The 12,395-nt window shown below is 37.7% G+C and overlaps 2 protein-coding genes across 6 annotated transcripts in view; one reads left to right on the top strand and one right to left on the bottom strand.

Moving 5' to 3' along the window:
• Positions 1-455: 455 nt before the first annotated feature.
• wdr21 (WD repeat domain 21) lies at positions 456-4,340 on the bottom strand. Its single transcript, XM_057352932.1, has 14 exons — positions 4,274-4,340; positions 3,914-3,977; positions 3,657-3,730; positions 3,397-3,554; positions 3,156-3,238; positions 2,681-2,783; positions 2,194-2,337; positions 2,051-2,100; positions 1,720-1,799; positions 1,536-1,628; positions 1,361-1,458; positions 1,006-1,185; positions 797-911; positions 456-704 (listed from the first exon to the last, which is right to left on the bottom strand). The coding sequence occupies exons 2-14, from the start codon at positions 3,973-3,975 to the stop codon at positions 472-474; spliced, it is 1,473 nt and encodes a 490-aa protein (XP_057208915.1). The 5' UTR covers positions 3,976-3,977; positions 4,274-4,340; the 3' UTR covers positions 456-471.
• Positions 4,341-4,934: 594 nt separating this feature from the next.
• dpf3 (double PHD fingers 3) overlaps positions 4,935-12,395 on the top strand; it is a 29,726-nt gene continuing 22,265 nt past the window's right edge. For all 5 annotated transcript variants that reach the window (XR_008964415.1, XM_057353039.1, XM_057353037.1 and 2 more), the window contains exon 1: positions 4,935-5,069. Coding sequence is in view for 4 of the 5 variants with exons in the window: in XM_057353039.1 (XP_057209022.1) it covers positions 5,038-5,069 (32 nt within the window). In the remaining variant the exon portion in view is untranslated. The remainder of the gene's footprint in view (positions 5,070-12,395) is intronic.

Below are 12,395 nucleotides of genomic sequence, written 5' to 3'. Positions count from 1 at the left end.
ATAGTGTGGTTTACGTGTAAAAGTAAACGGGTGCTTAATTCATTTGCGCTACAAAGCTTGTATTTTGTCATTTTCCTTGAACAATAATGAACAGTTCTTCTATTTCTCTAGTTTTACAAAATTGCAGCTTATTTCATGTAATTCTTTTTCACTTTTAAAAAACAAACAATGTGAAATTGCACTTTTAGGATTTAAAATTTAAGCGCTTACATTTTTGACACAAGTTCACTTTATAGTTACCAAAATGTTTTTTTCATTGAAAAAATCTAATTTAAAGGTCAATCAAGTGTTCTAAATCCACCATCTGATGTAGAATATTACTCTAAAATATAAAAAGAATAAAGGCAGATGGTACAACTGGCAACATTTCACATAGTATGGCATACTAACAATAGTAAACAGACCTAACTTTCCACATGGTCATCATCATCACACAATCCCGTAAATCATCCGAAGTAAAGATTTTTGCAACTACCACTGATCCTCCACTGGCAACCTATCCTGATAGTCTTTGTTATAAGAGTAGTAATACAAATCATTCCGAACGGCCATAAGCAGTCCAGGTGGTCCTTTGCTACCACCCAGCTGGGAGGAAAACACCACATTAGGGATTGAGTCTTTCCCTGCAGGGTGGGGTGAAGGTATCGTCCTGAGGAGATGACCGTCTTGGAGACTCCAGAGCCGGGTGTAGCAGTCCTGACCCGCTGCAAACGGCATACAAAGAGTTCTGGTATAAGCACAATGCAATTACTAAATAGCCTTATAGTAGTGTATGGTTAACGTGAAAAAGCTGTACCAGCAAGCAGCAGGTCTTCCGGTTCATTGACATGAATGGGTAGGAAGGCATATTTATTGTTGTGTCCTTCATACCATCTGACACACCGCTTAACACGGATGTCCCAGAGCTTTATCTGTTCAGTTACACAATATGTGGAAAAATTCCAAATATTATTACATATTTGCCATATCTGATTTTCTGTAGTCATTTGTTAATCATAGACAGACCTGGCCCAGCATGTCAGCAGCGAGGAGGTAGTTCTCATCTTGTAGCAGCCGGAGAGAGGTGATGGATGACTCTTGGAAGAAGCGGCTGGTCTGCCAACTGTAACTGCGTCCCCTTTCACGCTGCCGCAGGTCGATGCTGAAGATCTCTCCTGAGCGACAGCCGTTAAACAGCACAGGAGCCTAAAAAGCAAAGCAGAATGCCACAGGTTACTGGAACAATATTTTCAAAGTTTGTAGTGTAGGCACAAAACATCAACATGAAATACGTATATACTTGCATGTATTTTTTGAACTTCAACAAATAAAATTGTTTACGAGCATGTGCCCTTTCAAGAATTATTTATTTTTCACTCACCCTTAGGGTAAACTGTTGAGCTAGAACTTCACTTCCAGAGGAGTACGTCGCCCTGCGTCCAGTCACAGCGTCCGTCAATATGACACGCCGAGAAAGGCCTAGGTGTATAGAAATATACCAATTGTATCATAGTGAATGTAAAAACGCATACACATGCGAGGAATCAAAAACTCACCAGTGCTGAAGGTTTTATCAGCTTGTGGGTTTAGGCACCATGCACATGACCAAGCTGTGGAGATTTTAAAACTGCATAGCATCCCTGGCTGATCTACTCAAACATTTAAGTCCCTTTAGCTTAATACAAACAAAAACAAATACAAAGCATTTAAGATTAAATTTGGGGTAAACAATATTTTTACCTGGATTTAAGTTGCTGAAAAGAGAAGCAGGTAACAAGCTCACGCAGCCGGGTGTCTGAGCAAAGCCCACCAAACATAACCTGAACAGACTCTCAGGAAAGAAAACACTCCTTTAACCGATAATTAATTCCATATGGAACCTGAACACGTTTTTTCACAACTTCCTGTGTTGATTGTGTGGAATGTCTGTAAAATGCCCTTAGATAACAAGGGTCTGTGAACTCTTAAAACCACAACAATTCTGCAATTTCTAAATCCAGTCAAACATAATCGGATTACAACTATTAAATCGAAGATTTCATTTCTAAAATCTGAGCCCTATGAAGGATACAGAACATGAGAGTCTTTATGCGTCACAGAAGCCCAGCATACAGAGTTCACCTAATAAAAAAAGATAATCAGTTACTACCATAATATAAGACTACAGATTAAGATGTGCTTTGATTCAAAAACAGATTTAGTTCTCCATCTTACCTTACGGTTTGTAAAATAAAGGTTATCGCACATCTCCACTGACAGAGAACCTTTTCTGCAGCCTTGGAAGTCCATAATGCCGTACTTGCAACCTCCATGCGATACATCGTTCACTGTGAAAACTCGCTCGCAAGCTGAATCTGCCTAATAAGAACATAGATTCAGAAGGAAATACGATGAGATTGAAAAAAGGACACCACCAATGCCAAACCTTAACCCTGCTTCAGCAAGCTTTTCAAGAAGCATGCAACACCCTTGCCGCAAAAACTTGACAAGTTATTCGGAAAGGACCTACAATGGATTCAATCACAATAAAATTCAATCACTGCTCTTCTTGAGACGCCTGACCATTTTTATGAGAATCATATTTTTCTACTTTACCAACAAATGTTCCTCAAGAGAACCCATTTAAAAGTATCAAGTTGCTGAAACACTACATTTTTTCTAACATCCAATGTTTTTTTTTCTGATTTGATGAGAGACTTACAACTATGAGATGGAAGTTGTCTGTGTTTGGGCTGGTGGAGTTGGAGCTCTGCACGTCCAGCTTGTGACGCTGCATCCCAGTGACTTTCACTTCATGAATGAACCTGCAAAACAGCAAGATCAATGGGATGTCGACCGACACCTCATTCCTATTTTTTGTTGCAGTTCATGGTGGCATAAAGACACTACATTTGGATGTTTAAATGTGTTTTCATAGCTACCTCAAGTCAAATGCTATGATGTACCATGTTTGTTTGTGGGTGGGTGTATTCATGTAGCTATGTTATTGTTCGGTGAAAACATGGGCTGATGCTGAGCAAGGTTTGAAGAACCCCTCTCAAGCACCATACTGGTTAAAAAGCAGATAGTCCTACTGTATTTTCCTACTGTGATCTTGGCTGCAAATGGAGAAATGAACGTACTGCCATATAATTAGTACATGACAGTTGCATCCATCTAAGGTCATTTTGCCATACCTAGAATAGGAGCTTGGGGGCAGCAGACCCAGATGTCTCTTCTGTAACAGCAATGCAGAATTCAATCCAGCCCTGGGTGCCTTCTGAACACAACAGTGAGAAACAAGGAGGACAAAGTAAACCACTTGGCTTGCACATTTAGGGCTGAAGAACAAACCAATGCATTGATCAAAAATGCTACAGGACTACTGCAAGTATGCTCCTTGTTTAAACATCAGTGGATGTAACAAAAGCAAGTCACCTTCACAGGAGCATCATCTTCTGCCAGGAGTGCCAATCTTATTCTCTCGTCTTCCTTTTTCTGCAGCCCCTCTTTTGTCAGAGGGTTACAGTTGTTGTGTCCAGGCAACAAGCGAAAGTAGCGGTTTTTCTCTGGGTCATAGTAGAAGCCAGGTAACTCTATAAATGATGCAACTGGGTTAAATGAGTCTGTTTGCTATGACAACAAATTATTATTTGATTCAGAACTTAATTCACTCATTCATAAGAAAATGAGTTCACCTGGTGCAGGTGTTTTGGACTGAGAGGATGACCCTGAATCATCTGCTGTACCAGTATCTGCTGTGCTGTTAGAACTAGAAAAAGTGATGTCATGAATATTGGTTACATTGTATGAAAAATTGTATGACTAGCATGAAATAAACTGGCAAACACTGACTCTGGGTCCTACTTCTCCTACTTATAAAGACACTATTACTGAAAAACAAGGTCTGTACAAGGTGGGAAGCAAACTTATAAGATCAGTTAGAATCATTTACCCATTTCCCTGCTCATCGTTGGTTGAACGTGGTCTCTTCTTCTGCCAGTGTCCCCGCTTCATTCCTACATAAACAGACGTCTTAGTAAATCAATTCCTTCACGATCAACTGGGGACAAAATAATAAACCTATTACTTTAGTTTTTTTAGGCATTTCTGGAGTAACGTCATGGATCAATGATAAAACTGAACTCGTGGCACTGAACAACATATTAGCTAACTAACATGCTAGCTCAAGTATCACAAACATTCACGTGACTTCTTAATTTATGTGAATGTTCAACTTCAAAGACGAATCTACATAAAATATTTACGAAACATCATTACTTAAAAACTAGAATTATGAGAGTCAAAAACTTACCCTCAGTACCTGCTACCTTTTTCCTGTTTGGGAATAATGTTTCCTCATATGACACTGGGAAGTCCCGCCTACTTAGTGCTCATTGGTGAACGTCTTAGACGGCGCAATATTGAGATAATATGATTGGATAATGAACTGTCAATCACGTCAGAGGACGAACTCGTGGACATACTCATAGGAGCGTCAGAACATAATGCATGTGTACTAAAAAAACAAAAACAGAAAAATAAAAGTAACAGTTTAAATTATGTCTGTAAAAAGGTATTGGAATTGAAACTGTAGGAACAGATTCGGGGATAAAGAAATTCATATTTTTTTTATACAATTGATAACTGTGTATTTTTTTTTTTTTTAAATAGATGCATTAGGACCCTAGAAATTAAAAATCACACTCAAAGTCAAGTGATATAAATAGATTAAAGGTTTATCATGTTACATTTTATGAATGATTAGAATAATTATTATATATTATAGATATTTTATTTTACTGGCACAAGTAAGCTCTTATTCTGTCTATAAATAAAGAACATATTTACATGACATAAATACCGTTTACCTCTGTGACTTGCAAAAACAAATAGTTTAAGCAAAGATGTTTAAGTGATTTTTTTTATTTTGACAGATCTCAGAAACCACGCCCAGTTTCCGTATCCCGGTATTGTATTGGCCAGAGGGCCGGACACTGGGGTCCGTATTGGCTGTTTTCTTTCATAAGGTTCCCAAAGAACTCAGAGATTTAGAATATTGGGTTACAGTGTGGCAAAATGGCGACTGTCATTCAGAATCCACTGAAAGCGTAAGTAATTACTTGAATTATTTTCCGTCATTTTCAAAAACGTGTTGTGTTCTGCATGATTTAGTGTGTGCGTGCAAGTCAAGGCTCGAAATAGAAATGAATGCATCGTGCATTTTTTTATTTCAAGGAATTCTGTCCCGCACGACTAACTGTCAATCCATGTAGTTTCGTCTTTGTGTCGGCGTATAATGTTAAATGTATATCTACATATAAATCCATATATATACGTAAATACGCTTTGAGCGTTATGTGAAGACATTCATTCTGCGAATGTGCAGTGCATGTCTCAGCATTCAGCCACTGATGGTCAATGTTAGTGCAGCATTATTTCGCATGCAAAGCTTTTAGAGAAACCTACAGACTCCGTTGACTTGTTTGCAGGACACCTAGATAAAGCCTTAGCCATGTATGAAGTCCGTCGGGATGAGCTGTCATATTTCCCGCTGCATTGCTAGCGGGCTGCATGTTGTCGCCATGCAACTTAGAATTTAAAACGTTCGTGCATGCTCGCTAAAGTGTTATGGTTATAATGATGGTATCCGTATTTTCTTTAAGGATTCTTATCGGAAGGGATCGAATCATTTTCCAGTTGTGGCCTATGGATAATATAACGTTACAAACCCTAGCGAATACATAAAATACATAAAGAGGATTTGAAAGCGGCAAGTTACAGAACGAGTTTTAGGGTTTAATCATTTAAAATAGCCTATGCTTTTTTAACAATGTTCGAACTCACAAAATAACTTTCTTTAAAACACAATAACGTATAACTGTTTCATTTGTGTCATTTCCACTAGTTTTGCCGCTCGTGATAGACAACACCGCACATTATATGTTATATGAGATATGCATTTTGCTTGTGTCCTAAAGATTAACATAGTTTTTTACGTGTTGAAGGGTTTTAAAAAACGGTTAACATGAAGAAATGAGTGATGGATAACAATGGAATTCAGTGTTCTGCGTTTTCTTGTTTGGGCCGCTGAAACGGAGATCTGCTTTCACCCATGTGACAGAATTCCAGGTTTTATTAGATTTCTTTTATTATAGCTTTAAGGCGAGGTCAGAAGGGTTTTGTCCACCTGATTCTGAAAGGCATCTGTCAATACTTTTTGGCTGTAAGCGGAGTGGTTCCAAGGTGAATCAACCTTATTGGAATCAGTCTTAAATATTTGATGGAGAAAGGGAGGATTTACTCCCAATAAAAACATTAATCTTGCCATTAATAAAGCATGTGGTGTCCTTATTTCTGAGTTGATGGCACTGGTCCTTGACTAAATTTGATTATGCTTTGAAAAAGTCTTTAGAGAGACTGTTGCTTTAGAGGCTCCACCTATTCTGTTCTCATATGCTTTTTTACATACTCATGATCAGGACCAGACGCATTCTGGAAAAGTTCTGCAAAACAAACCCGGCAAAACATTCTAAATTAAAACAAAAACAAAGAACCCGTCATTTCTTCTTGTGATTTATTTCCATTGGAACTCAAGCTGATGTGTTGATATAAGTGTGTACACCAAGGGGGATGCACCATCTCTAAATGCTGTGGTGGGGCAGATTAGCAGTGTCCCAGGATCCCTCAGTACCCATCTGTTCTGATGACTAGCCGCAGAAATGTCAGTGGGAGAGAGAGGGAGGCCCATCTGCTCTAGACCAGGGGAATAAAGCGCCTCTCCCATCCCACCCAAAAGACTTCAGGGGGTCACAAAGAGCAAAAAAGGAGCCATGTACACCTGTCTGAGCATATTCTTTTGTTTGTCCCCCTCTTTTCAATGTTATTGTTTCCCTCAGCGACACTGATGTTCAAGTTCACCCATGTTACGTAGGTTAACAAAGACTATTTTTCTTTGCTGCTGGTGGTATATTTTGGCTACGTCTGGCCGTGATTCTTTTTCTCTGTACACTGCAAATCTCATTATGTTGCCTGGGCAAATAATGTGTTTCTCGTCTGGTTATTTATTGGTCTTGAATGAGATCACCTCCCACCATTGTTAAATACAGAAGCCATGGAACAGTCTTACATCATAAAGCAAATGGATCAGTATTAGCGTCTATCCTGCTTTTATTTTCACTAAACATGCAAACCTAAAGTTGTAACCTAGTAAACAGATAGATGTAGATCCATCACATGAAGCACATTTTTGTAGGTTGCCCGAGTTTTTAACAGCCTACTGTGTGGAGACGGTGGTCAGGTGGTTTGTGTTTATTTAGTTTCACATTAAATTGGGGGCGGGGGATATGGGGTTTAGGTAAAAGGGGGTTGCATGTGCGGTTGCAGTAGCCTTCTCACCTCCCCCCACGTTTCGTCTGTCTAGATGCGTTTCGTTTTCGCATTACAACTGCACTACCAACACAGCCTGGGGAAGCCCGGGGTCTTTGTGCGTCCAGGCACCAGGAATAACATCGGTTTGTGTTGGGATAGACTCACTTTCAACCGTTTTCCTGTTCAGCACGGACAATGATATCTTGCTCTCAAGTATCTATCAGTTCTCAAACAACTGATGTCCTGCTAGTCATTCCAATCTACAATCCATTTGCAAACAGTCTAGACCTCTACACCCCCTCTTCTCTTTATTCCTGTTTCTTTCTTTTCTTAAATAAAGACTTCTTAAATGTTTGGTGGCAAGCCCAACAGCTCCACACTCCAGGAGTTCTTCAGACTCCATTGGCCTTTCTTCCTGAATTCTGAGTGTTTTCTTCATTCACCGGTGAGGTTTTTTTCTCTGAATGTGAGTGATATCATGAAAGCGCAATAGTCTGATGGGGCACCTATGTTTAGCTTCCTCACAGCCTAGATTTGCTTCAGACTCTTAAAGACCGTCTGTCTATAAAGGTTGATGCAGAGCTGAATTAGCTTAGATGATGCTCTTTCATTATAGTCACTCAATAGTTATTGTTTCACAGATACATAATCATACAATTATGTTTCTGCTTGTTGAAAACTGGAGCGTAGCATAGGGCAAAGTGTAAATACTCACACTTCGTGTAACTGTAAAGGATTACGTTTATGAACATGGTTAGACATTAGTCAAGTTGCCATATTAAATTTATTTCTAAGGATCAATGGTGTGAGGAACAGTCTGTTCAAAGGGTTGTACTGTTGTATATCTTGGTTTCAATCGTACAGTTGACAAAACACTGCAAAATGTATTTAGAAAAGCTAGACAGGAGAGTGCAACTTAGAAAGTACATTTATCCCTAAACGCTTTGTTTTCATTTGCTTTAGATCAAATATTATGCAGTCTATATTCTGAATTAGGTCCATAAGAACTAATATAATCATTTGGTAATGGTAGATTGGGTTTGTCGTGATTCTGCCTCATCATGTCATGTCTTTCTTGGTTATGTGGCAGAATCACGGCAGGATCCCTTGTTATGTGTGGAGAGAGTCATTTTGACCCTTTCAGCCTTCGATACTCTCTCCGGTCCTTGTCTCTGTTCCCGCCCTTTCGTCTCGTTATTGCTTGTTATTAGTTCATGTCCCGCACCTGTTCCCTCTTGATTTGCTCCCCTTTAAATGTGACCCTGGACAACAAAACCAGTCTTATGTGTCAATTTTTTGAAATTGAGATTTTTACATAATCTGAAAGCTGAATAAATAAGTTTTCTATTAATGTATGAGTTGTTAGAATAGGACAATATCTGGGCGAGATACACCCGTTTAAAACTCAGGAATCTGAGAGTGCAAAAAATCAAAATATTGAGAAAATCGCCTTTGAAGTTGTTAATCAAGGGCACTGTGGCAGGCCATCCACTCACAAAAATAAAGTTTTTATATATTTAAGGTAGGAAATTTACAAAATATCTTCATGGAACATGATCTTTACTTAATATCCTAATGATTTCTGGCATAAAAGAAAAATCGATAATTTTGACCCATACAATGTATTTTTGGCTTTTACTAAAAACGTTCCCGTGCTACTTAAGTGGTTTTGTGATCCAGGGTCACAAATAGTCCTCATGTTTCATTGTCCTGTGTTCGGTCATTGTGTGTGTTAGTATCTCGTGCTTACCTGTGTTTATACCTCTGTGCATGTTTCTCTGTGGAGGATATTTCCCATGTCAAAGTAAGTCTAGTTTAGTGTGAGTTTATTGTAGTCCTGTCTAGTGTTGTATTTAGTCTTTGTTAGTTTAGTGTAATCAGTCTATGTTCCTGTGTTTCCCATTTATCGTGTCTTGTTTTTCCCCATCGTGGGTTTTTGTTTTGTTTGTTGTTTTACTGTATTATTAAAGTCTTAAACCCCTTCATCCTCGCTGCCTGCAATTGGGTTCTTCCCTAGTGTTTCATGACAGGGTTAAGGTGAAATTACATTAAATGTAAGCAGTGTATGCATGACTTTGAATAAAAAATGTAAGCTAAACTTCAATAAAACTATTATTTTAGATCATGCAGATGATAATCCATGAGTTTTGGTATTGTAAACGTGGTCTATCCTTATTAATGGTCAAGTGGATTAACAAGCATGTAATGAGTGAACCTGGTGCACTCATTGGTGTTCAGAGATAGACTGCTGCGTATGTTTGCAGTCTCCTCATCTCCCCAGATTCACAGAGGAGCTTGACTGTGATGGATCACTCGCTTTCCTCTCACTACCCACTGTGGAGGGCAACCTTCGCAAACCCCTATTCATATCAGCACCGCTCTGTCTTAAAAAACTCATACTATTACATAAAATGCTTGTTTTTATTCACTTGAGGAAGGGTTACCTTAAAGTAAGGTGTTTTTAAAGAGGTTATTCCACTTAAATGCATTCGGCAGTTTTTAATATATTTTTAAGAGCTTTTTGAAGTGAAGCGACCTATTAGTCAGATATGGTGACCCATACCCGAAATGTGACCTCTGCATTTAACCCATCCAGAGAGTAGTGAACACACGCACAGCAAGTGGTGAACACACAAGCAGTGGGCAGCAAGTAGGGGTAAGGTGCCTTGCTCAAGGGCACATCAGTCGTTACCCGCCTGCCCTGAGAATCGAACCGGCAACCTTCTGGTCATGAGTCCGACTCGTTAACCGTTAGGCCACAACTGCCCCCATAAGATTTGTTGATTTGTAATGATGGAAATGTGAGAGCAGCTGTGGTTCTAACGAAATAGCAATGATTTGTAGCTGATGTAGTGTTTACAGGGTACAGAATTGATTCACTTTAGGTAAAGAAAAACATTAAGGTCTGTTACTGTATGTTTTTAGTTTCTACTAATAAAGTTACTAGCTGAAAAACTGAATAACCATTAACAGTTTATTTGCCAAAGGCAAATTTTACTCATATTTGATGTTTGGCGAATGTTATTTTAAGATTGTTTCATTCAAAGCAGATGAAAAATTGTGTGCCGATAAAGAGTTTCCACAATCTTTTTGTCTGCCTAACAAACCTTAATCACGTTTAAGACCGGTTTAAAAAAAACACGCGTCCAATTTAAATGCTATGCTGAATATCACAACGTTATGCATATGTATTTCAAAACCAACAACAATTCTCTGAGAAACGCCTACCTAGGCCAATGATTATTCATGGACACCTGTCCATAGAGAGACCATTCAAATTAAATCAAACTAAATTTGAATATGAAAGACATCTTCTACATCCTTAAGAAGTGTGGCTGTGTTCTTTCTTTTGAAACACAAAGGAGATGCCCGTGACGTGTTGTCTAAGTAATATGAATTTAGACGCTGCCCTTGGCTGAGCGCTGGGGCCTCCATGCTTCTAAGTTACAGACAAAACTGTGAATGAGCCGCAGCTCTGGTCTGTTGAATAAAGAATAGGTATTAATTTCCTAAGAGCAGCCAAAGCACAAACCACATGGCTCAGTGCAGAGGGTTCATTTACAGCTTTCATAGCAGATGAAACAGGCTGATTGATAAAATGGATGTTTACAAATGAGTTTCAATTGGATGGGTGTAAAACAGAATAAATGTTTAGTCCGCACGTAATTTCCCTTGCTTTGCTCCTCTGTGAGGAGACTTTTTCTACCTTTTTCTATGCAGACAGATAATTGGTTTGACAGATTATTTATATTTTTACTCTTTCTTAAATAATTCTTCAATATTAGTTTTTTGATAAGTGTCATTATTCATTTTTAATAAGTAACAAATAGTAATTCAAACTGTTAAAATTCAAAAATTAAAATTGAGCAACCATTTAAAGTTAAATATAATGGCACAAATAACAACAACAATATAAATCAATAATATATTATATCAACACATATTTTCTCGTATTGTTTATTTTTGATTATTGATTGATTATTATATCTGTGTCAACACACAGATCAATAATAATAATAAAAAATTGACTCAGCATTTTGTTTATCAGACACTAATGGAAAAATACTCAGTATTGGCCATTTAAAAAATGTACATCAAATTGACATCACTTATTTTTAACACCCATTTAATGTGCAGTCATCTTTTAGTTGAGTTTAGTTCTTCTGGTCAGTTTTTAAACAGTTCACCCAAAATAAAAAAAATTCTGTCATCATTTACTCACCCTCAAGTTGTTTCAAAAAAGTATTAAATTCTTTGTTCTGTTGAACACAAAAGAAGATTTTTTTGATGAATGTGGGAAACTAAACAGTTCTGGGGCACTATTAACTACCATGGTAGTTTTTTCCCTACTATAGAAGCAGTGTTGGGTGTAACTAGTTACTAAGTAATTAGTTACTGTAATTTAATTACTTTTCCCTTGAAAAAGTAAAGTAAGGGATTACTCTTATTTTTTCTGTAATTTAATTACAGTTACTTCTGATGTAATTAAACTAAATACTTTGTGTAATATGTGTGTGTACAGAAGAGGAATTGACATCAAAATTCAAAGTCTAACTTTAAAATCTGTGCTTTAATGTATAATTCTCACATTTGTAATTAATAATAATAATATACTTTGTAGTTTTATGATTTATTTGAATGAATTAAAAGAGCCGTTTCATGTCTATCCTTGAATCACTTAACTCATCAAGGTTGATGTAGGATATAGAAAGTAATTAGTAATTAAATACTTTTTGAAGAGAGTACCTTGTACAGTAATCTAATTACATTATCGAATATGTAATTAGTAACTAGTAATTAATTACTTTTTCAGAGTAACTTACCCAACACCGTATAGAAGGTACAGTGCACCAGATCTGTGTGGTTACAAACATTCTTCCAAATATCAAAATTACACAGGTTTGAGGGTGAGTAAATGATGACAGAATTTTTAGGTAAACTATCCCTTTAAAACCGCTCAGCTTTCAGAAGAATTGATGTCTGCAGTGCCATGGTATGACACCTATGCTCCATGTTTATTCTAAAACATTCCTCACGGGTTTCCAGTGTCATTATCTGACATGTTT

The sequence above is a fragment of the Triplophysa rosa genome, linkage group LG15, assembly GCF_024868665.1.
Source record: "Triplophysa rosa linkage group LG15, Trosa_1v2, whole genome shotgun sequence".
NCBI lineage: Eukaryota > Metazoa > Chordata > Actinopteri > Cypriniformes > Nemacheilidae > Triplophysa > Triplophysa rosa.
The sequence above is the reverse complement of the archived record's forward strand: the minus strand, read 5'-3'. Positions and strand labels throughout refer to the sequence as shown.

What these genes read in the sequence shown, in the direction of transcription:
- wdr21 (XM_057352932.1), bottom strand. Translation starts at nt 3,975, where the DNA reads ATGAAGCGGGGACACTGGCAGAAGAAGAGACCACGTTCAACCAACGAT. An exon ending in CCCCCAAGCTCCTATTCTAG is followed by an intron (nt 2,784 to 3,155) that starts GTATGGCAAAAT and finishes GCTGTTTTGCAG; the next exon opens with GTTCATTCATGAAGTGAAAG. An exon ending in CTCAACAGTTTACCCTAAGG is followed by an intron (nt 1,186 to 1,360) that starts GTGAGTGAAAAA and finishes TTTGCTTTTTAG; the next exon opens with GCTCCTGTGCTGTTTAACGG.